The sequence below is a fragment of the Triturus cristatus genome, chromosome 10 (assembly GCF_964204655.1).
Source record: "Triturus cristatus chromosome 10, aTriCri1.1, whole genome shotgun sequence".
NCBI classification, from domain to species: Eukaryota; Metazoa; Chordata; class Amphibia; order Caudata; family Salamandridae; genus Triturus; species Triturus cristatus.
The window spans coordinates 840,346,821-840,371,936 of NC_140593.1; the positions used below are offsets into that span (position 1 = coordinate 840,346,821).

Sequence of the window (25,116 nt, forward strand, 5' to 3'; positions counted from 1 at the left end):
GTTACATACACAAAGATAGGTCAATTAATAATTTTTCTAGTAATGTTTTTTCTAAACTGTTATATGAATATGTGAAGACAATGGAAGTAAGGGATTGCTACGTCTGTATGCAATTACCTGCATCTGTCTCAGAGGGTGTTACTTATCACCATTTACCAGCTACATATGGTATTTCCTGTAGTATTTTGAGTAGTGTTTTTTATTTGTTAGGGAAAGTAGATTATAAGATGTCTAACAGAGATAGTATTTTTGGGCACTTGCCAATGAACAAAGAGCTGAATCCAGCTAAAGAAGCTAACACTTTTGGTGAGATTTTTATTGAAGAAAAAGGATTAACATTAGATTACATTTTTAAGAATAATTTAACTTGCAGTTTGAAAGAAGAGGAGAGAGCTTTCCTGGATATGGTAGAAGAAAGGAGAGTGAACATGCATGAGAAAGGGGGAAAATATGAAGTGAGTGAGACAATTTGGGACATTGAGATGGGAAAAGAGTTGAAGAATGGGGCTAGTCCAACTTTAGCTCTAGATGCACCGCAGAAGGGTAAACTTTGCATTACAAGAAGGAAATCCCATTATGATACATATTTTGTGGGAACTAGTGATTGCCATGATACATACTTCATTGCGACAGGTTGGGGTTTCAGAGGTGGAGAGGATACGATTTTTCCAGGAGTGTACTATGTTTGTGGGAACAAGGCTTATTACAAGTTGCCTGACCATTGGTATGGCACATGTTATGTGGGCCTGGTTTTTCCTAAGATTTTTCATACAGATAAAATAAGAGATGTAGAAGATATTAACTTATTAACACGTTTTAAGAGAGAAACTTGGTCTGAAATTGTGGGTGATATTTTTGGGGTTTTGATTCCAGCAGTGGGAATTTCTTTGAATGCTTATGGAATTCGGAAACTGTCCACAGTGGTTGATCGCTTATCGACAAATACTGCAGGAGGGTTTCTTTTGGTGAATACGGAATTAAGTGCCGTACGTGCCATGTCTATGCAAAATCGACTTGCCCTTGATATTCTATTGGCCAAGGAGGGTGGAGTTTGTGGAATATTGAAAGTTCAACATTGTTGCACTTACATTCCTGACGAAAGTAAAGACCTAAAGGTCTATATCAAAAATATTACTGATTTGCATGAAGAATTAGTACCACTTGAAGCTGGGAGTTTGTGGACTAAAATAGCTAATAAAATGATAGCTGTTAAAGATTTTATTGCAAAGATAGGTAGTACTATTATAGGTAGAATATTGTTTCCCTTGTCTTGTATAATTGTGGCTTTATTAATAATAAGATTGGTGTGTGTGTGTTGTAAAAACAGGGGAGGGAAAAAGAAATTGAATAAGGAAAAGAAAAATAAGAAGTTGAGAAGAGAACCTCAAGAAATTGAACTAGAAGAATTGAGGGAGAGTGTTTATTTAGAGACAAAGAGAGATGATGAAAGAGTGACTGGTGTTTAATGTTGCCTAAGGGGAAAAGACATTTCTGATTTCTCCTAAAATGGGACTAAATTTTCACGAATTTTTTTTTTGGGTTTATTTGGTGATAAAATCACCAAAGGGGGGATTGCTGGAGCAGAGTTTTCATTGAGAAAATTCAGGGGCTTTTGAAGCTCTAGTATGTCTATGCGTTTTATTAATTACTAATGAATAACAATTAATTATTTGTTTTGTGCAAGTATGTTTTTATTAATCAATTCGTTTGTCTTAACATAAGAGAAAGTTATACGAGGGTTAGCATGTGTGTGCTGTTTCTGTTTCCTAAAAAATAACGTGCAAGTTTTCATGTTTAAACGTTGCTGTGTGCTGTTTATTTTGAGCACAAAAGCTGTCTGAATTAATGCTTTTTTATGTCGCAAAAGCTAGATAAATGCATACACATAAGGGTATTAGTGGGGTTAACACTGTTTAATCATTATGCTGTAGTAACGTTTATTTTGTCTCTTTAATTAAAGATGGGCTATTGTGGCCTATGGAGGCCTGTATTAAGATGGTTGAATTTTGAAGCCTGGCCTCGAGTGAATATGTGAAAGACGTGACGAGGGAGACCCCTGCTGGAAATGGTCTTGAAGTTGACTGACCATGGTCCTTCTATGAAACTTTCCATGAGGACAGCAGCAGTTTTTGGGAGTTCTCCAAGAGAAGTAAAAGTGTCCTTGGCAATCTCGAAAGACAAAGGAGCCTTAGAGGAAAACTCTGAACTGTGGCTCGATGGCCGAGGAGAAGCCGGATTAAATGTGATACATGTTTTATTTTCTTGGTTCCTGTTCCGTAGTCTTCGCTATGTGTATTTTTCCTGAGCGGAGGTTCACAAATGTTGCAATGTTGCATCCTTTCCTTCTCGCTCTGCTCAGTGATTCAGTGTATTTTGCAAACTTGATGAGTGTTTCCATTGTAATTCTTACTATAAAAACTGTTAGCTTAGAGAGGGTTCTTGCCACCCTTCGCCACCCTTTTGCCACTTGCCGTTTTACCTTTGCTGCGTGAAGCTGCGTTGCTGAGGATTGATGCTGAGGACTTCGTCTTGAAAGACTTTACCGAGAGACTTGTCCTGACCCGTTCTGACACTTAGTTAGAATAGGTAACTATGAGAAATGATTTATTCTGATTGATTTAACTTTGACTAATTTTAGATAAAGCAATATAATTTAAACATGGTGTTGAACTTTCTTTCTTGTCAATTATTGGGTTTATATTTTTGATCATTATTGTATATGTTGTGTAGATTATGGACAGTCACTAAACCAGATCTGATCGACCTGATATTGATGCAGGGTGTTTAGGTGTTTTCCTTCCACAGGTTTATTGCTGGTAGAGTATTTGAGCGTATGTTAGTGAAATGGGCCCTAGCGTATGATGAATGTATGTGCGTGTAACTGTGTGATTACTCTATCCGTGGTAGTGGGCATATTTTAGATACCCTGATCTCTATCACTATCAATTGTTCTTTTTGCACTTGATGTGGAGAGCAGCTGCATGTCTCAATTGCGGCAATGCGGGACAGGCAGGGCTGCATGCCATATGCGCGATGGAGTGGAGCTGAGAAGTTGGCCAGGGCGCACACCAGTGTAGCCGGAGTTTAGCCAGAAGCCAGGAGCATTGGACAGGGACTGGCAATGCAGATGTGGATGGCCGAATTAGTGGTGCAAGTTGGAGTGCAGCCCGCGTGAGTGGGGAGTATGCAGGAAATTGAGACAGGAGCTGCCTTGGAGGGGATTTGGTGGGGAAGCACCAAGAGTTTAGCACTACAGGAAATAGGGCGGGGCTCACATTATATGGTGCATGCTAGTGGGCCTAGTGCTCACCATCAGGCCGGGGCCGGATGTACGATTGGCATCAGAATGGTGCTTGGCTCGCTACCAGCCCCAGTGGTGCCCTGCCCCCGGCCTCTGCATTGTCAGGCGAACAGGAAAGGTCGAGATAACCTCTGATTAATGTCCTGCCAGGGGAGGGATTGGCGTTTTGTTGGGTAAAATTGCTGTTTTGATCGAGAGGCAGTACAGAAGGTTAACGGGCCTGCAGCAAAGACGGTACCACACAGAGCACAAAGTTCATTGCAAGCTCAGACCAATCACAACACTGCTTAGGAGAGGGAGCCTGGGTGCTTCCTGTTTGCAACAGGTGCTGAGGAGAGACGGTGACATCAGAAGGGACCTGAGAGGAGGAGAGACGGCGGCCGGCAAAAAGTAAGTGCCCTTTCTTTTTTCCTCCCCTGCCCGCCACCCCCATCGTTCCCTGACACCCGCCACTGCATCCACCCCCCCACCCCAAGTGGGAGACCCCTTTGCCCGAGCTCCGAACAATGGATTTCAGAGTCTCCGGAGGTGCTGTTGCGTAGAAGAGACCAAGTAATGGTGAAAAGGTCTATCTGATGCGCTATGATCGAAAAGGTACTTTTTGGGTCTGAAGAAACATCAGCACATGCCGAACTCAAAGGCATCTCAATATGCGCTTCAAACCGATTGTGGGAAACAATCTTCTCTAAAACGGAGTCGGTGCCCATGCGCATTGTGCACCAAGAGAAAGAGTCAAAACACTTATCAAGACCCGCGAAACTTTTTAGCCAAGCGCTAGATTGCAGTTGTATGCAAAGTATATGTATCAACTCAAGAATTGACTACCCAGTTAAAAACAATAGGCTGCATAAACATACAATCTATCTCATTACATGCATACTCCTCTTTACAGAGAATGCAGCCATCATAATTGTTCTCGACTTATAAAACAAAACAAAAAGCCAACCTATATTAAAATGGCAACTGAGTATTGTTACTTAACAATGAAACATTCAAAAGGTGTGGCTAACAAGGTGGCTGACTAGCAGTGTTTTCTGCGAGCTCAGTTAGCTTGTTCATAATTCTGACTTATTCCAGCCTGCTGCCTGCCATCTGGCCCAGAGACTGGCCTCTGTAGCACCGAAGAGGTGCGGGAGAGGCCACATAATTTACAAAATCTACTTTTGCGGGGTACAAGCAGCTTCTGTGGGCACTGAGACGCCGAACAGGCTCCAAAATGGCGGTGGCAGAGAGCGGATGCCAAGCGCCGACTGTGCCGAAGACTGAGTGAGGTGATCGCTGGCACCGAGATGCATGCCAGCCTGGGCTGGTGCTGTTCAGCTCTCCTCTCCTGCTGTGCCTGCCATTGGTTGCATTGCCCTGAGGCCGGGACGCAGCTAGAGCGGACCAGAGAAAGGTGCCAGCCAGGTGAGCGAGACCCCACAGGTGAGCAGCCCCTGGAGCAGCTGGTTTGCGTGAGGGTGAAGCAAGAGTGTGCCCTTTCCTCCACCACAATAGGAAACAAGCATTTGCAGTGCAATAGGTCTCGCATTTATAAGAGTTTGAGCTATTGGCATTGTAAAATTACAATGCCTTTTATTTATGTTTTGGTTTTTAAAACAAATGAAAGGCATTGTCATTCACAATGTCAGTAGCATAAACTCGCATAAATGCGAGACCTATTGCATTGCAAATGCTTGTTAATTCTGTACTTGAGGAACGATCATCACGTTTGCGAAAGGTAATTTGAATATGGAGTGAATCAGGTAATTGGCTCAAGGGAAAGACTTGGACTACCCTCCTCATTGCAAGAATATTGATCCAGAGTGACGAGTATGATAAAAGTAAAGAGAATATTTTACTGTTTATTATCTTATTTCTAAGTTATTAAGGACTAGTTACCCACCGCCTGGGCGCATGCCGACGCTAAGCTTCATCACTCTATAAAGCTCTTGGACGCAAAGTAGTTTGACACTAATTTATACAGCTCACCGATTAACTATTGCACATGTTAATCTCAGAAAATCAGCTGCTCTCCAATAAACCAACTCAATCACAGAACGAACGTCGGGCACAATCAATTGATGGTTTTCATATCCTTCAACACAGGAAACTCAGAGTACAAATATAAAAGCTGTGGAAATTGTGGTTGGCGAGCAGTAAAAGAAGGCGTGGCACTTGTGGAACAGGCGCTGATAGTTTGAGTGTTTACAGCGTGACGGGCGAGGGAGGGGGCAAGTACGATTGTTGAATGTGGGTCTGTGCTATTAATCTGAAAGGGTGCATTTTCGTAGGTCTGTACGTAATTTAAGTTTAAAAAAAATATGTTTGTGTGCTGAGTGTACAATCATGTGTTCCCATGCTATTAATCTTAAAGGGTGCATTGTGTGGCCCCATTGTAAAAGTAAAAGCATGCATAGCGCTCTAAATAAATTAAAAGTGCCCGCTATTACTAAAGCTGGCGTCCCACCAGTGCTCTTTCGATAAACTGAGTTAAACAATGCGTTACTAAGCAGGGACTAAAAAAAGCCTGTAAATTAATCAGAAGCAACCATTTACAAACCACTGCAACATGAGAAAATTGAAACTAGTATGAAGCTTTTTGCCTGTCACCCTCTGAGGAAGTTGGCCAGGAGTTTGTTTGGTTTGTTACTAAGCCGTCGAGGGAGGGGGTGGCAAATGGTGAGCACTTTCGCGGCCGCTTTGATGTTCTCAGTGGCAGCGCGGCTCACTGAGAACATCAAAGCGGCCGTGAAAGTGAATCGGCAGGCTGACAAATGGTGCGCACGCCCGGCGCACATGCACTGTATTTGGAGGCCTGAAAAGCACTAGTTTGCACTTCCAAATCCCCCGTTTACTAAAGCTCTCGCCAGAGCAGCGCTAAAGCACTGGCCTCAGAGAAGGACATCTGTGGGAAGGGTATGATCTAGGTTCACAGGAGGTGAGGGACTCATCGCTGGGGGCCCAGAGATCCAGAAGGAACGATTGGCCCACTACCCACAGGTGAGAGGTGCTGCGGGACAAATAAACAAAAGGGAGCAGACAGCCGGACGAACTGGCAGGGGGGCCGATTCCCCCCCTCCCAAACTGGGCCTGGTTGTTTCACCTGCAGCTAAATAGTGGCATATCGAGATTGCGTGAGGGGGGCCTCTCCTTGCCCCTGGGTTGCCTGTGCAACAGTATATACACTACTGGGGGCTAGAGGTGCCACTGAGGGGGCCCTTCCCTTGACTGAGTGCTGGGACAGTGCAGCAGGACAGCGGCCTTCCACCCCACCTATCCCCTGGCGATTTGGACCATAGTGGCATATACACCTCCCCTCTAAAAGCCGCACAATAAACAGGAGTTGAGGGTGTTCAATTTTGCACGCACAAGCCTTCTGATGATATGACACCTGGCCTCGAGTGGTGTTGGTCCCCAATTGGACTTTGAACAGTGCACTTAAAATCTTGGGGCCCGCAGGTGGCCAGTGGGAGACTACGAGCGCACCTGCACCCCGAGGCAGCGTTTCGTCCCTAAGGCAGTAACACTGGTCCAGAGGAGCTTGTTGGGCCGTGCCCACCCATTTTTTTTGTTGCTGGACATCCTCTGTACCAAATGTATGGCCAAGGACAAAGATCCCAAACCCCCCAAACAGGGAAAAATGGACGACTACACCAGGGTGTTGACCTCGCAAGTAGGATCCGAAGAGGGCACACCGACTATGCCGGACAACGCAGCACTCCTAATGGCAATCCAATCCCCTAGGGAGGTTCTTGAAGGGAGAATTAGGGAAGTGCATTCTGAAGTCGCCCTGCTCTGACAGGACCTACAGAATGTGAATTAGATTGTCACAGCAGCCGAAAACCGAATCTCGGATGTAGAGGACACGACCAAAGGCCTTCACAAAGAAGTGACAGAGCTAAGCTCTACAATGAAGGAAATGGTCTGGAAAGTGCACAATGCGGAAAACCACACAAGGAAAAATAATTTGCATTTTGTGGTCTTTCCTGAGGGGTTCGAGGGGTCCAATGTAGGTGCCTTGCAGGATAAATGGCTAAGAGTCTTCCTTCCTCCAGAACAATTTTCTTCCTGCTTTATCATAGAGAGGCCCACATGGCGTTTAGTGCAAAACTTCCTCCAGGGACACCTCCGCTGTCTGTGTTCACCCATTTCTTGAATTTTCAAGATAGAGACATGATACTGAGGAAGGTGCACTGTATGAGAGGGATATGTCATAAAAATGCCAGAAATATGGTTTTCCCAGACTACACCTGTGAGGTTCAGAGACAGAGACGCACCTTTGACTACATCAAAACAAAGCTACGGGGCCTCCACCTGCAATATATATACTGTTATTCCCAGCGAAGCTCAAAGGCCTCTATGAAGGTAAGGCACGCTTCTTCCAGTCACTTGAAGAGGCCTGGACCTGACTGGAGGAGCGTCTGCCCCAGAGGATGGATAGAGGGAGACGTATGATCCAGAGTGCCTCCTTCGCAGCCGGGGCAAGCCCAAGGACCAAAGTTCGGGCAGACTAAGATAGAGCCACACCAAGGGGTGAGGTGGCTCAGGCGGACTACTTGGCAAGGGGTCTTTTGGACCACATACCCCTATTAGTCCATATGAAACAATTCAGGGAATAGATGGCCACGGGGTGGAAGTTAAAAACCTGGGACCTGAAAGACCGAGAGGTGGCATAGGGTCTGCAGGTGGACACGGAGTTATACTTCACGGAAAATGAAGACTCAGTGGATACTAAAATTGTACTGTGGGAAGCGTTTCAGATCATGCTTCGCGAGGGAGCCCAAAATCTAATTGCGCAGAAAAACAAATGAGAAATAGCAGAGTTCGAGGAACTGGAAAATTAGATCTTACAACTCGAGGGGTCACCGGGATTGGCCACTTATCCCCTACTTCTAAGGCAGATAGCAATGTGGCAGGCGGAGTATAGGGACTTGGCACAGGAAAGGGCCAAACAGACGGTGGCCACATTGCACCGCCTACACGAAACAGGAGATAAGGCAGGTAAACGGCTGGCATGGCTGAGTCATCATGAGCAGGAAGCTTGATGGGTGCATAGTATCGTCAACCAGGCAGGGGTCAACAGCGACACAGATGCCTGAATCGTCGACGAGTTCACTCGTTCATATGAACAGTTCTATAGGGCAAGGCCACTTCACGACTCAAACACCATAGTGTAATACTTGGCCTCAATCCCCACCCCTGTGCTGGATACAGAAGCACGAGAGTCCCTGGAGGGCGATCTCACACTAAGTGAGGTTCAGGAGGACACAGACAAACTGAGAACGGGCAAAACACCAGGCCCCGTCGGCATCCTGGATGAGTTTTAGAAACATTAATAAAACCTGCTAGCACCTCACCTGCTAAATCCGTTCTAGGAGGTAATGAAGGCGGGAGGGTCCGTCAGACCTTTGGAGGACTATCATTACTGTACTCCCCAAAGAAGGGAATCCCAGAGACCAGTGCGACTCTTAACGCCCGGTCTTCCTGCTCAATGTTGAGACAAAGCTATTGGCTACTGTCCTGGGCACACAAGCCCTAAAGGTCATTACACCTTTGATACAACGTGACCAGTTGAGATTTATGCCCAGCAGGACAACCCGCCTCAACTGGAGATGCACGCCTAATTGGATGACGACAGTCCAGACCCATCAGGCACTGCATCTTTTCCTCTCCATGGATGCGGAAAAGGCATTTGACGCAGTTCACTGGCATTTTCTGAAGCAGACTCTGCAGAAATGTTGTTTTGGCCCTCAATTTAGGAAATAGGTGGCGGTTTTGTACTAAAACCCTGTGAGGACAGTTAGGGTGAATGGAAAGATGTCAGCTAAATTCCCAAATGGTGGAGGAACCAGACAGGGATGTCCACTATCTCCACTTCTGTTTGCCCTCATGGTGGAATCTTTTGAATGTGAGGTGAAATGACACCCTGGAGTGGATGGCTTCTGAATCTCGTCCACTGACGAGACGGAGGTGAAAATATTTATGTATGCTGATGATGTACTTCTATACATAACAGACCCAGCAACCACTATTCTGGGACACTTTCAGATACTGGGGGAATACGAGACCTACCCGGAATACAGGATTAACTGGGACAAATCAGTGCTGTATACCCAGCAGGGTTCATGAGACCCACTACTGCAGCCACAAGGCCTCTGCGTGGCCAGGGATTGGTTTAGGTACTTGGGAATTTTTGTGACATCACAAAGGAGCACTGCTCTAGCCGGAACATTGGACAGGTGCTGACAAACTTCCAGGTGGACGTCGGTAGGTGGAGGGGACTCCCCCTTTCATTGATGGGACGAGCGGCCCTCTTTAACATGATTACGCTTCCAAAGTTACTATATGCATTCCAAAATACTTACTATCCTATCTCCCAGGCGGTGTTTACCAAGATTAATGAGTTGAGGCCCTGCTGTGGGATGGAGGTCACCCTAGAATATCACTACGAATGGTACAGCGTTCCCGCTACAATACAGGGCAGGTGCTCCCAGATATTGAAGGATGCTACTGGACAGCCCACTTGATTAATATTTATAATTGGATCTATGTCCCACAACAGCATCAAACACTCAGACTTTAATATGCAGTGTTAGAACAGCACTCGCACCTACACTAAATGTACGGAGGGAAGGGATCCAAGAGACTGCCGCTGGCAAGGCAGGTAGCCCTGGTAGCTTGGGGTAAGGCCACAAAGATATTGGGGTGGGCACACAAGGTCATCAGGAAGACGCCCCTTTGAAAAGGGATCCAGTTGAAAGAGGTAGTGAAGCCACCAAAAGCTAGAAATGACACAATCTGGCGTGGCATGGCATTAGATGCATAAAAAGCCATCGGTTGGTTAGAGTGTCTAACATCTCTTACAGCACTTCAGTGCCAGGGTCAGGTTAAGAAATTCACTAACCATGATAAATTCCTTTATGTTTCACGAAAAGCCGGGTTTCTAATCCCTGATCCTTTTGATTGCCCTCTGCACTCGGCCAAAAGCCTTTTCCAGGAAATCTATAGATTGGCTACTACTGGAGTGTTTGAGCTAAACTAACCAAAAAAAAAAAAACTAAGCTCATACCCCTCAACCAAACCCTGCTTTCAACAACACTTCGGAGGTTGCAATACAACGTGGGGACAGACCTGAACTATGATACAGACGTCACCAAGCTGACTTACAAAATAAATCAACAAGAAAGGCTGTATCCTGGAACAGGACTCAGATCAACTCTCTAAAGAAACCTAGATTTGTATCTCTATGTTCTTTCTCTTAGTACACCTCACACACACCATACTCCTCCCGTGGAGTGTCCATCCTACGCCTTGACGTCTACTTACTCCCCCTCTAACTTGCTCATTGGTCTACTTGCATGGACCTTAACCTTAATGTGATATATCTCTTGCAATAGAAATATGAAATAAAATAGGTGTTTACAAAAGCACAAAAAAATAAGATAGTACAGGCCATCAAATGGATATTTCTATGGCACTTGCGGACAACGATTTAACAAAAATGACATCACTTATTTATAATCAAAGTTTTTATTGCTTACATTGTCAAAATTGTACAGTTCAGAGACATTGATCACTAACTCGCTCTTCTGATAACCCTCTTTCATTCAGGAACAGAGAAGCAGGAACTTGTCTTAGGTTAACAGTGATTATTATGGCTGCTCTTTTTCCTACAACTTCCCCATCTTTTGGAATGGCTTATGGAGACGTTTGGTGGCATTAATATCTTATAATTTGCATTGGAAGGAATGGAAAGGTGCTGTGTAACAGGGTGCTGAAGGGGAAAACCCTCTGGGATAACTGTTCCAATTGTGCAGCCCTTGGTTATCCTACAAGGCAAGCACATTCCTGAGGAGACATGACATTAAGTATCACTGGGAAGGATATAGTGTAGACCGGAGATTATGGTAGCATGACTCTTCTACTGGGCACATTCTTCCTGCGGATTAAAAAACACTAATGCCATCGCTATTTATTTACTTAGAAGACCTAAGGAAAGTGTAGAAAATGTGCTTCCATAACATTTCACAGGATAACGTGGGTAAACCAACATTCACATGAAATTATTGTTTTGCAAGAGTATTAAAAGAGATCAAAGTTCTTGTATCCATCCCACAATGCAAACCTCAACACTACGTGTTGCACTAAACCAGAAGTGCTTCGCTGGCCAGTGGGGCAATGACCCGTGAGCTATTGATACAGTGGTTTCAGTGAAGAACAAAGCAAAGCTGTATCACATTCTCGGTTCATTCATGGTTGTTCTTGGGGAGGCCTCAATCGTTCCCAAAAAGGGTTGTGGTCTAACTTCCCCTGTCCTTAAAATGACACAGCTCAGCAGATCTTTAGGGAGGGACACCCTCATATGTGGCGAGCAAATAAAATCCCTCCGTTTTGGCACCAAGCACGCCATCGCCATGAGTTCACTTGAAATGGTAAAGTAACATCAAAAAAAGGGTGGCAATGACCTATGATGCACACACTTTCAAAATGTTATAAGACAAGGCACTATAGGCACTCTTCGACGAAGTGCCCTAATCCCTGGAGCGGCTTCGTCCTCAATACGTCCTGGCCACAGTCTCTGCAGCACTTAAAGACTGAAAAGGAGCGAAGCTCCAGCATGAACGTTTGCAAGGAACAATATATTTGCAGACCTACACCTCTGTGAAAATTTTGGGCAAACCAAATTACTACAGCAAAGAAAGGAAACAGTTATTGGAGGCGCCCAGGGCGAGATATACACAGGCGGCTGCCACTTTAAAACTGGCCAATGAGGCTATTCCAAAAGATGAAGACTTTGAAGAAAAATGGCATCCATTAAAGTTAAAGCACACAGGGGTAAAAGTTAAAACACAATTATTACAATGCAACACAGGGGTACACGATGCATGTAAACCAGGTAAAGTCAGCTACTTGTTGAACAAACAATAAATAAAAGATAAGTCATGTGCTCCTTCTAATTCTAGTTCCAGATTTCAAAGAAACACCATCCCGCCCGGTTGGTGGATTCAATGTCAGAGCACACACCAGATCATAGGCCCACACAACCTGTTGTGCAGGTTACTACAGTGAAGATGTACATATTATTGTTTGGGTGCAATGTACAGGCTCACCAATCCTATCTAGTACGCTGAAGAAGAATTAATGTACTTCGGAATGTTCAGGGCTATCGCCGTTCATGGGGTGCGGCACTACAGTTCACCATACTACAGTTATTCATCTATCACAAATTGCAACACGCACCAACTCAAATTTGGAAGGTGCTCGATAGTTTTGAAAGCAAGCCCAAGACAGGAGACCGAGGCATGCTGGGTACATACGAGCGCAGGTTTCGAACACAGTATTTGTGGAGCACTATGGTTTAACTTACGCAAGGACTCTCATTCGTGAGAAGAGGCTGGCCGCAGTCCCTGTGCAGCCTTATCGGCTGCATGAATGGTAATTCCACAAGCACCATTTTAACACACTACATCTCCAATTTGGCCATTGGTGCTTGTTTCACTGCATTTTTCGAGTGCTAACCGGTCCCTCCTCACATAAATGCAGTGCCCCCAAGTGACTACTCTGGGGTTGCATCAGTGACACTACTGCATCCGTGGAGCTTCCATTTGTCCCCCAAAGATAGGTCTACAACTGCCATCAGCACATGGACGTGCACATCCTTGGCTCTCCATGGAGTGCGGAAACATTCTTCTCTGCATCATCAACCATACAGCTCTGCTGTGTACTTCATGTTACCTTAGCTGGGCTCTCAGCAGGGCATTCCCTGCTGCTCCAAAAGGAGTCAATTTCTCCAGTGTTTTAGCACTGGAGAACCATTGCTGGATGATGTATCCAACATGCACCTCCAGGATCTTTTCTCAATGACCGAGCACTGCTGCGGTTAGAAGACTGCACAGCAGCTCTAAGGCGGGATCTCACCTCTTTGGATACATTAAAAACGGGTGTTAAAAAAAATGATTAAAGGTTTGAAATGTAGAAAATAATTTGCACAAAATGTTTTGACTTTAACATCATCTGAAAGGATCTTTCTTATTGAAATAATGTTAATGCAAACACTAGCCCTCCCAATAAAACAAATAAAAATACACGCCGCAGTCAACAAATGTTGTAATGTTACATGACATAGCACACAATGACCTGGTTTTCAGAGAGATAAGGTAAATATCAATTAATAAAACAAGGAGGGTTAACACTGCATAGAAAACATAGTTCGAGGAAGTGTGTGACACACCAGGGAAGGGAGAGATCTGACAACACTACAAGTGAGGGGGGATCTTCAGAGTGGAGGCTGGGCCATACAGAGCAAAGTTACACCCATCAGAGCACCACTGTCTGTGCAGGATCAAGGAGGGCGGCGATCATCTTGTTGGGAAGAAGAGTAAGACACTGTCAAGGCCCGGGCTGTCACAAGCGGAGTGTGACATGTAGACTGGAAGTGTGACACCAAGCAGGCCATTCTGTTGCGTAGACCTCTCAAGTAATTGTGCTCAGTCATACAAAACTCTGAGAAAGAGACCTTATGGTTCCAGTGTTCCAAAGGATGTTTTCGCTAAGCGACGGGCTGTTTAATACTGATAGCAGCATAATGGCAGATGGATGCCCATGGTCTTTACGGGAAGGACCAGAGTCAAAGACCATCAAGTCTGTGCCAAAGAGAGCTCTTCCAAGCCTTCCTTCCCAATACGGTATCGAGCAAGGTCTTTTCTGGTTACCATCCCCACCACCTACATAAAAAAGAAGAAAAAGCTAAAGTCAAAGGACTTAATCATGAAGATTGTAGTTTCAACTTACGACAGCAAGGATGCAAGCTTAGTGCTGCGATCTCTGAATACAGCAGGGCGCCCCGTAAGAGCAACAAGCCAAGTAAACCTTATTTTAATCCACATTATTCGACTTGCTGCCCTTGGTCACTCACACCATAACCCTGGGGCTTTCCTAAGCATTCCACTCCCAACCAGGCAAAACCAATTCTGTTTAGAGGAAGCAGACAATAAAGACCAGATGCCAAAGATCAAAATCTTTCAATCTGCTTGTCACGCAAACAACCCATACAAGCTATGTGGGTAGAGGCAAAACACACCACCACTCTCAAGGCTCAATCCTCTGCAACATTTCCCACTTGCCCAACTGGAATCAAACATTCAAGGAGGGATGCCAAGCATTTTTGCTGTGCTCTCTCATTCCCCACAAGATAACCACAAAACATGCACAAGGCTGAAGATTTGAATTGAACTTATATAGCACTTACTATCCCTGACGAGGTGCTTTTCGGTGAGTAGCACGCTATTCCGGAACCCAAAAAGGATTAGTGGTGAATTAGTATAGGGAACTATAAAATTGATTTGAGTGGTGGACATGGGAGTGTTATTTGGGTTGAAAAGGATAGTGGTGGGATACAACAGGCAAGGGTTTGCATTTATATAGAGCTTGGTACCCCTGATGAGGCATCAAAGCGCTCGGAGAAGCAGCGCGCTACTCCGGAACACAAACAGGATTAGTGGTGAATTAGTATAGAGAAATATGAAATTAATTTGAGCGGTGGGAATGCGAGTCAGTATATGGGATTGAAAAGTATAGTGGAGGGAGGTGTTTGATAGTTTTCATGTTTGCCTCCTCCACATCATAAAGATATTTGCCATTGTGAGTTTGTGAACCTCTACATAAAGTATCCAAAAGTCAACTGTTGGGAGGTTGGAGGCGTTTAGGTTTCAGGTTCTTGGCAGCAGAAATCAGTCTTTTTGGTTACTGAAATATCAGCAAGGGCTGTATATTAATTAATACCTTCGTTTTTACAACAATGTGTGTGATATTGGGTGAGGCGGGTTTGTCATAAGGGGCACATCAAACATTCAGGGGTGCATGTGCTTCTGCTGCTGGTCACAGCTGAAACCCCGCTACTGTCATGCCCCCACTGTCCAGTGCCCCTTCTACCAACCCGATAACACACAAGTGAGGACGGGGCGGGAGTGTTCAATAACAGACACCCTTTCCAGAGATACACCTAGGGTTTTGAGAGGAGGAGGAGGAGGAGAAAAAGAGTAGTGAGCTGGAAATAGATTTGATGTCAAGTGACCAGAATGTACTGAAGGCACATAGAGGATAGGTAGCTAGTGCTCCTATGAGTTCAGGTAGGTTTTGTAATATGGGAGAAGAAACCTTGGAACAGATCCTTTATGTTCAGAGTTGCTTGAGCCCAAAGGACCAAATTAAGAACAATCCTCAAAACTAAAGGACTAAGAACTATTTACAAAGCAACCCATTTATGGCCCATGGGGAAAACCCAAAAATGTGTTGGTCATGTCACCGGGTTTTTTAAGTTGACTTTTAAGTTATGGGATGGTAAACCTTCAGTGAATTCTGTGCCATAATAATTATGAGCAGGGCCTGTGGCCTGCTGCTAGCTGAACGGGTTTATGCACTGACTGATGGTCTGTATGCCATGCTGCTGCTTTTAACTTCATGTGATTTATGGACTATGCTGATAGTTTCCCTCGGGTGCTGGTTTTGGCATGTTATCTTTTGATTGGTGATTTTGTTATGGTGTTTTACACTGTATTGTTATGGCTGGTTTACCATGTTTCTGCTATCAGCCTCGCCCATTTTACTGATTATACTGATGGTTTCCCTCCAGGTGGTGGATTCTGATCTCTTGATTAGTGATTTATTTAAGGTGTTTTATATTGTATATGGTTTTTATATAAACTTACACAAACTCACTTACTAATAAGACAGGAAACACTGCATGGAGTTTAGCTCTAAGGAAAGACGGAGGTGGGGCAGGAAGATGTAGCCAGATCTCGGCACCACACAACTGAATGTATAGTTTGAGTGAGGAGCTATACAGGGAGAGGAGCGTGAGGTTTAGGTATGTAATGCTGCACAGCAGGTTAATAAAAGTTGCATGAGCAAAGTTGATTTATTCCTAAATTAGAATTTTTTTTACATACCCTGTTTTGATTATCTACCACCACCAGATAACGCTAGGTATGTAATGCTGCACAGCAGGTTAATAAAAGTTGCATGAGCAAAGTTGATTTATTCCTAACTTAGACATTTTTTACTTACCCTGTTTTGATTATCTACCACCACCAGATGACGCAGCCCTAGTGCGCGGAATAATTTGAAAACCCGCGTCAGCGAAGCTGCCTGCAAGAGAAAGAAGACCGCAGTCAGATCATGAAGATAAATATTGCATTATTCCTGCAATCCATTCAGATTCTAGCTTCTCAACTCAGTTTTTTACTGTGTTAACTTCCTTCCCCCAATCCCTTTCGGCCTTCAATTCACCAAGACCTTATGCTAATGATGCAGAGGTCATTCGGTCTCCGCTGATGAGACCCAGGCCCCACCCAGCATTTACAATGGCAGTGTTTAGATCTCCTTTAACTGTACAGACATTCCTGATTAAGGCAGAAGACTTTCCAATTTCTTTGTTAGGTAAAACCAAATATGTTAATTTACGTGTTTACCGCTTAAAACTACCTCCACCTGAATGCAGGTTAATGGGGAAATTAAATGACCCGGTTTTGTTCTGCACACCGAGTCCCTTGTAGGTGTGCACACAAGCTTGCAAGTATGGACTCCCTTGTTTGGCCCTATATGACACCTATCGCTACCAGCTGGGAAGCGTTTTGCTGGCATGGCTAATAGTTGTAAGTTAAGGCCAGTCAAAAACAAAACCTGCAAAATGTGGCAAGTTTTTCCTCTTTGAAATATGAAGTCATAACGGCGGATGTATTAATAAATCGCTTAAAATGTATTCCTTTCCAAGGCTAATTATCAACTCGTAAATGTTTATTGAAGCAGTCTGGGGCATAATTGCCATGTTAAAATTAATGCACAGGATTTTACATCAAGTCTTATTCAAGTACCTGCCACGAGCCCCTCAAAAATGTCCAAAAATGGACGGTACTCCTACCCGGAAAGGTGGCAACCCGGATGACAATCGATGCACTGCGATCCTCATTAGAAATGGTTGCCCGTAAACTGACCGTCAGCACCACTGTCCGATAAGTTTTACGGTTTCTTGGTTTGGGCAAGATTTAGTGCTTTTCTGACCCTTTATTTCAACCTCTAACCAAAAGAAAGCAACGTCAAGAAAACTACACGTCTTCACGTTTGAGTCACAGATTAAAGTGAAATCCATTTACTTTTACCATTAAGTACTTTTACGTCTCATTATGTGGAAATATCGCCACCCTGTGGACGACACAGAAATGATCTAAAGCCATATATATTTATATGGCGTGACAAACATGAACAAGCGCCCATAATCATGTCGCCAGGTCTCCTACGTCTCCCTCCTCAGAACAAATCCTTGCGATTATCAGAACAAAATTAAACACTGTGGGCATTCGTTGGGCAGACGAAAATAGCTAAAAACCAGATAAGGCAAAAGAGGGCTATAAGTTTAGTCACGACATAAAAAGTGGTCCAGACGGTCTATCTATATTTAACTTCTTATAGAGTTTTTTTTAACTCATAAAACTATCAACGGCTTCCACTATGAATACAGAATCAAATTCATATCTTTCCTGAACAATTTCAATACCAGTTGTTTCTCATTTTCTTCTCGAGGGAGTAGAGGATGTGACAGGAGACCTTAGAAGGTTCTCAACATTTTTTTATTTTGCAGAAGTATTTTTTTTGTTTAAGTTTAGGCTAACGCTCAATTCGAAACCACTCTCACACAGCAACGAACGAGTGGATTGAGAGAAAAGGGTGCGCTACATGATAGATTTTAATGTATACAGAGAAGTAATATTCCAGAAAATGTAATATAAAAGTATCGAGCGGTTAGAGTGTAGGTTTGCCACCTTTCCGAGATAAAAATACCGGCATTTGTTATTGTTTTAAAAGTCTGCAAAGGCCTGGACATGATCTTAAATAGGACATCACACAAAATCGAATGTGACTTTCCTGCCGTTGCTTACTTGAAATATTACTCATGGATCGTTAACGCCGCTCCAGAACACATTTAAAAGTGTTTTCTATCTAGGTTTGCTGTTGTATGCATGTATGCATGTATGCATGTATGTATGTATGTATGTATGTATGTATGTATGTATGTATGTACAGATGAGGCTAAACAAATACCGCCTTTGGGTGATATGGCTTATTTTTGCACTGGCGGGACATCAAAATACCAGTAGCAAAGCTGCCAAGGTTTCAGATTGCTCATGTGTGCCATTTTCATAATTTCAGGGTCATTATGAGTGCTATTCAAAGACTATGAGTGAACGTTTCTCACCAGCAAAATCAAGCAATAAAGATGAGGGAAACATATAAATATCAGAAATGACACCAATTTGAGCAACGAGAAACTCTAAGACGATATTAAATCTTTTGCAAGCACCAGAAATGTAAGATCACTAACCTCGCAGGAAGGCGCGTAGTGTATAAACGAATCCAAAATTGCCAGTAAGATTTAACCTATTTAATATTGAAGTGAAAGTGCTTTTGAAGAAGTGCACCACAGCTGCAGACTCTGGACCGCTGCACACCGACACCTAGGGTGACCAACCGTCCGAAAATTTCACAGACCGTCCGTAATTTGGACCTCACGTCCGTTCACCGCTAGGATCCCTTTTTCGGACGCCTTTTGTCTGTAATTTTGGGCCTTGCAGGGAGCAGAGTTGTTCCCCTGCGAGAGGCCTCAGCTCTCTGATGGGACCGCCTCGCACTCATCCTCTGAGCACAAGAGCAGCCCCACCCGCCCATTGTCATTCTGTATGCGGCCGATTGTCACATACAGAACGACAATGGGCCAGTCTGCCCTCCTTCTGCCTCGGTCTAGGGCAGGGCATTCTGTTAGGGCTAGATGGAAGAAATGCACAAAACAGATGTACAAAAAGTATGTGCCAGTTCATGAAAAGAAACTGGCGAAAGAAGTTAAAAAGAGGTTATAGTTCTTACATAGTCCCATCATTTCAGAGCTGAAGCATTTCTAATATTATATACAACGAAGCCATAGTTGCTGCTTTTTAATTAATTTTATGCAACTAACATCCACTGACAAAGCCAATAGTCATGGCTTGTAGTACATCTAATGTTACTGGATGCAATGATAGAAACACCAAAATACCAGTCGGGTGGCATATTATGCTCAGCACATTTTTTAGCTTAGGTGTTTTAAAGCCGCACCCTCAATTACATCAGTCATGTCCCTTAGGGAGACCCCCAGTTTTTTTTCATCCCACTCAAAGCCCTGGAAACAACGCCATGTCACAGTCACCTCACCTCCTGGCACTGTGCATCATGCATGACTCATTACTTCCAAGTTTTCAGATTGCCCATGTGCAGGGGCATAGTGAACCCTTCCCCACCCCACCCCACCCCATCCCTTGCTTTAGGAACTACAGCAAGGGTGAAGTTCTTGATTGGCCTCTTCTGTCAACCTCCATAGACAAACGCACAACTCATAGTTAATGTGAAAAGGTGGGTGAGTGAGTAAGTGAAGGATTGGGTAAATGGCTGGATGGATTAGTGAAAGGATGAGTGAAAGGGTAAATGGATGGATTATGAGAGAAAGGATAAATGGATATGTTAGTGGAAGGATGGATGAGGGTAAGTAAATAGATGATGTATGGGTGGAAGGGTAGATGGATGGGTAAAAGGATGGATGGATGGATGGATGGGTAAAAGGATGGATGGATGAGTGAAAGGGTGGATGATGGATGCGTGAAAGGGTGGATGACGGGCGAGTGAAAGGGTGGATGACGGGCGAGTGAAAGGGTGGATGACGGGCGAGTGAAAGGGTGGATGACGGGCGAGTGAAAGGGTGGATGACGGGCGAGTGAAAGGGTGGATGACGGGCGAGTGAAAGGGTGGATGACGGGCGAGTGAAAGGGTGGTGGATGATGGGCGAGTGAAAGGGTGGTGGATGATGGGGGAGTGAAAGGGTGGTGGATGATGGGCGAGTGAAAGGGTGGTGGATGATGGGCGAGTGAAAGGGTGGTGGATGATGGGCGAGTGAAAGGGTGGATGATGGGCGAGTGAAAGGGTGGATGATGGGCGAGTGAAAGGGTGGATGATGGGCGAGTGAAAGGGTGGATGATGGGCGAGTGAAAGGGTGGATGATGGGCGAGTGAATGGCTGGACAATGGGCGAGTGAATGGGTGGCTGGATGAGAAAAATGATTGATGGATTGATGAATTGATAAGAGAAAGGGTGAATGGATGAGTGAAAGGGTGGATGTAAGGATGGACGAGTGACAAAGGGAGGGTAGATGGACAAAAGGGAGGGTAGATGAGTGAATGGATGGATGGATGGATGAGTGAAAGGATGGATGAGTGAAGGTCATTGGATGGATTCATGAGTGGATGAGTAAATGGATGAGTGTGTGGATGGGTGAAGGGTGGATGGAAGGATGGGTGGTTAAGTGAAAGGGGAATGGAGAGAGGGAGGATGAATGTTTGGCAGAATGGATGACTGAATGGGTGCATGGATGAGTAAAAAGAAGAATGTAAAGATGGATGAGTGAAAGAATGCAGGTGGAGAGCTGGAAGAAAGAATGGATGGGTGGATGTGTGAGTGAAAGGTTGAATGGGTGGATGGATGAGTAAGTGAAAGGATGGCTGGATGGGTGAAAGGTTAAATGGTTGGATGGATGAGTGAGTGAATGGATGGATGGGTGGAAGAGTAAATGGAAGAGTAAAAGGATGGATTGGGTGAAAGGGTGGATGGATGAATGAGTGAAAGGGTAGATGGAGGGATGGATGAGTGAAATGATGAATGGAAGAATAGATGATGGATAGGTTTGCAAATGGTTGAAACGGTTTGGATATGGATGGGCACACAGATGGAAGCTCAGAATGGATGGTGAAAGACTGAATGATGAATGAAAGAATTAATAGATGACAGAATGTACATTTGAAATAGTGGATATCAGGGGTTTGATGGAAGGATGAATGGCTTGATATTTGGACAAGAGAGATCTTCTTAAGAGGGTTGTGATGACTTACTTTGCTTCCTTGGTGTCATAGGAGTTTTAGTTCAAAGTGGGAGGCATTTAAATTCTCTTGCTACTCCCTTGCCTATGTGTTATTATTCTGTATTTGCTGTGTGCTTATGTGTGGTATCTATACATCATGCATATGACATTTTGAGTGACACCCAACTGCTACTTGAATGTTAGACTACTAATTGTAAATGTTTGCTTGTTTTGTTTTAGGTGTAAGGTTTTTAGGGAGCCTCATAGTGCCATGAGCTGGGCTTGAGATGTATGTTGTGTTTGTAGCAAAAGGTAAGGCGTCAAAAATAAACTATGTAATAGTGTATCAACAGTGCGCTCTTTAAGAAAGCTGCAGGGAAAAGCACCTTTGTGACTTCCGTCAGCTAGTGTAACTCTCTGCGGAGCCCCCATAAGCAAAGTCACATTCCATATTTTAAGTTCCACTTGCTGAAACACCCATTTTGCATTCCCTATAGTGGGTTCATCACAGCAATCCTCCCTTTAGTTCACCTATGCGTGCCGCTTAACATCTCACAATGGCACTCAGATATGAGATGCTAGTAACAAAGTCTATCAGAGCAGATCTTCCTGACCACTTCTCTCACCAAACATGCCTGCTCAGAATTATGAGTTGTAAACAAAATATCAGACTGGACAAACCAGTGCAGTACCATATAAATAGATTATCATATGAAATACCACAAAAAGACCTGCACAGTTACTCAAAGCTGTGCGCATACCGAAAAACCGTGAAGTGCACGATTGTCTCAACCTAAAATAAACTTATTCTGACTTGTACTTAAGTGGTTGTCTATTTACTTACTTTTATACTATCGTGCAACTTCCTCTGAAGTGTCTGTAAAACATACCTTTTGTCCCGAAGTTTTGTCCTGAAATTTTGTGCTGAATTTTGACCCTTTGTCCTGAATTATTACACTTACTGTCCTGAATTTGCACCCATGCCAGTTGGTCACCCGATTGACACTGCAGGGATGGCCTTGCAGATGAGCAGTGACATACTACAGCTCTCGGCTCCTCAGGCCAGCTCCGCTCTCTGAAGGTCTTGCAGGGCTGCTTGATGGTGCTGGCGCGGTCGTGTGACAGGCAGCCTTTCTGTTGTAGTGTCTCTCCCACGGGTCACGTTAGGGATGCAGTCACAGCTTGCCTATCCTCCAGACAGGGACAAACGCACTTGACTGTATGGCTTCACTGGTAAGGGTGAAGTCCCGATCCATCTGGCCTGCCGATAATGTCCAGATGGGCTGGGGCACCTGCGTCGAGCTCATCAACACAATCCCGCTGCCCTTTCCCTCGATCTCTCCTCGTGGTCCGACTGTTTCCATGCAGGCCGGGTCGCTGCTACGTGCAACAACGCTGCAACCCGCACCCTCCACAGGCCTCCCGGGGCTGGGTCTCTAATGTCTTGGGTTTCTAGTGTCTGACTGCTGGCTACAGCTAGCCCCTGGTAGCAGCTGGGCTCAGCTCTAGTGCCCCACTATCAAGCGAGGAGGGCGATGGCAGACGTGATCCATAGCAGACTGCTCCCCCAGGATGCATATGAAGTAGGCCTCCACCCCAGGGCTTGTGACTGCAGGAGCGGGCAGCGGCGTTGGGTCACCTCATACTGCTGTCCAGGATGATGGGGCAGGAAGGGAAGGCTAATGGTGCAATGGGGTTCAGCGAGGAGCTGCCTCTGGGACAGCTCTTGGCCACTCCTACCTCCTTTTTGATTCTTAATCAGACAATATTTGCGGTGTCTACCAAGACAGGAACCCAGGTAATGCACGTCTGCAGCAGTGCGGCGCAAGGCGTTCCATGCAGGCACAGGAGCTGGCTGGCTGCGCGATTGGAAACTTTACTTAAACTGGACACTGCTTGCGCACCACAGGTCAGGTGGCCCACCTATTGGTGTGCCTCAGTGACACACGAGTCTCTGACCTCGTTGTCTGGGCAGTAGCCATTGGGCAAAATCATACTGACTCTCGTGACATCCGTCCTGAATGCCGTGGTGTATATGTAACATTGTAGCCAGAGCCAGAGCCAGCTCAGCTGAGCCAGCTCCCGAGCCCTCCACAAGCAGCACGGATCATGCGCTGCCACTAGCTTGCTAAGTCAGTCACAAAGTGGTGCTAATTAGAGTGCTCGGTTTCACCACTGTAACAGCACAATGAATGTGTGACTTTGCATTTCAGTGCGGTGATGCAGATCACCACACTGAAATTTGTTATTCTAACATCTGATGTGTGGTACTTGGCAGGGCTGCAGTAGTGCTGGTACAATACCGGCCAGGTGGAAATCCTATTAGAGTGTCTTCCCAAACGAATTCCTGGGGGGAAAAAAGTCTCAGATTTAAAAATTTAAAGCATATGGGGACAGTATGACAGCTTTAAAATTAATAAAATGCAATGACTACCTTCCATGAGGGTTCTACTCTAAGATATAATGAGTGGCAAATTGTTCATTTAGAACACTGAGATTGCACTAGAAATATTTCAGCAGGCGATGGAGAAGGTGTGGGTTCCCCCACAAGCAAATACTGAAAAGAAGCACCAAATTGTGCATTTAAATAATATCAAGCAAATACATTGCTAGACAGTCAAAATAATTTGAACGTCTCTTCACTGCGGATTTTGCAGCCACGGCCCAGATAATTTTGAGTCAACGGAGCGGCAAATGGTGTATTTTACAGTAAACCGTAGCAGTAATATTGGTGAAAACCTGACTGGACTTAAGTTCCCTTTCTGTGTGCTCCGTCACGTTATACGTCAATCTCAGGCGGTGCCGTGAAACTATAAGAGAGACCATTCTGCCGGAACAGAGGCAAGGTCTGTGGCAATCCCTTAAAACAGTGTAAACCAGACTGCGCTTATTGAAATAATGCCACAGTTAACATGCATTGTTAGTTGCCAGTTAGTACACGTGCCAGTTCCATTCAGCACATCATTGCCATTTTCCTATTTGCATCTCGTAGCCATATTACATTAGCCACATTACTGCCTTTTTTCCAGTGACATTATTATTCTCATTTTGCCATAAGCAGCTCTACTAAAGAGGCCATTACCACTTCCCAGTGAGCACATGGTGCTTTTTCACACTGCGTGCCATCACCTTTTTGTGCAGTGCTAGGGTGCCATGCCCACCCTCTTCACTGCAGATTTGTTCTGTTAACTGTGAGCAAAATGGCTAGAATCACCACTGGTTACAGAGTGGGCCTGGCGGGCGAATGGCCCTGCCTTCCCCTTCCACTTCTCGCAAGTCACAGGCTCCAACTGCTACAAATCACTGGCATACATTAAAAAACACAGGCCCACAGTACACATTTTGGGTGGGGCAGACACAGAAAATCCGGTACTGCTGAAACACACAGTAGTGTCAGCACAGTGCTCGGGGCATAAAAGTACTGAGCTATTGCAAGGGTGCCAAGATACTGCTCTGGGAGACTTACTGTTGATTCTTACACGGGGGCTAGTATAGCAGGCATGGGGCTCAGCACCTGTTGCCTCCTGACCCCTTCTGTAATGTCTTGCCCCAGCGCAGACTTAAAACCCAGACATGGTGCCCAGAGCAAGTGTTGCACAGCTTCAGTGTGACAAGTTGCACAGTTCTGTAACTGGGATGACTGGTGAGACTACTTTGAGTTTGCTGCCTGCTAGTCAATGAACACAAAGCTGAATGCTCAATTATATTTCTGCCCTGTTCCAGCCCAACTTTTACCTCCACGCACGGAGCGGCCTAGCACTCTTTCTGTTGCCGGGACGCTGCTGTGACTGTGCAACGCCCAGTATTTTGGGTTATTTACAGACCTGCTCATACTTTTAGCTCCAAGCCCAGAGCTGGACAGCAGTCCCACTTTCAGTTTGTGCCAGTACACTGCTGCCAT

The 25,116-nt window shown here is 44.9% G+C and overlaps 1 protein-coding gene across 1 annotated transcript in view; it reads right to left on the reverse strand.

The window, feature by feature from the left end:
* Positions 1–10,797: 10,797 nt before the first annotated feature.
* CLCN7 (Cl-/H+ antiporter 7) overlaps positions 10,798–25,116 on the reverse strand; it is a 236,207-nt gene continuing 221,888 nt past the window's right edge. Inside the window, exons 24-25 of the mRNA XM_085628470.1 lie at positions 16,349–16,429; positions 10,798–14,007 (exon numbers count right to left, since the gene is read on the reverse strand). Of these exons, the coding sequence (XP_085484596.1) occupies positions 13,921–14,007; positions 16,349–16,429 (168 nt within the window). The 3' untranslated portion in view covers positions 10,798–13,920. The remainder of the gene's footprint in view (positions 14,008–16,348; positions 16,430–25,116) is intronic.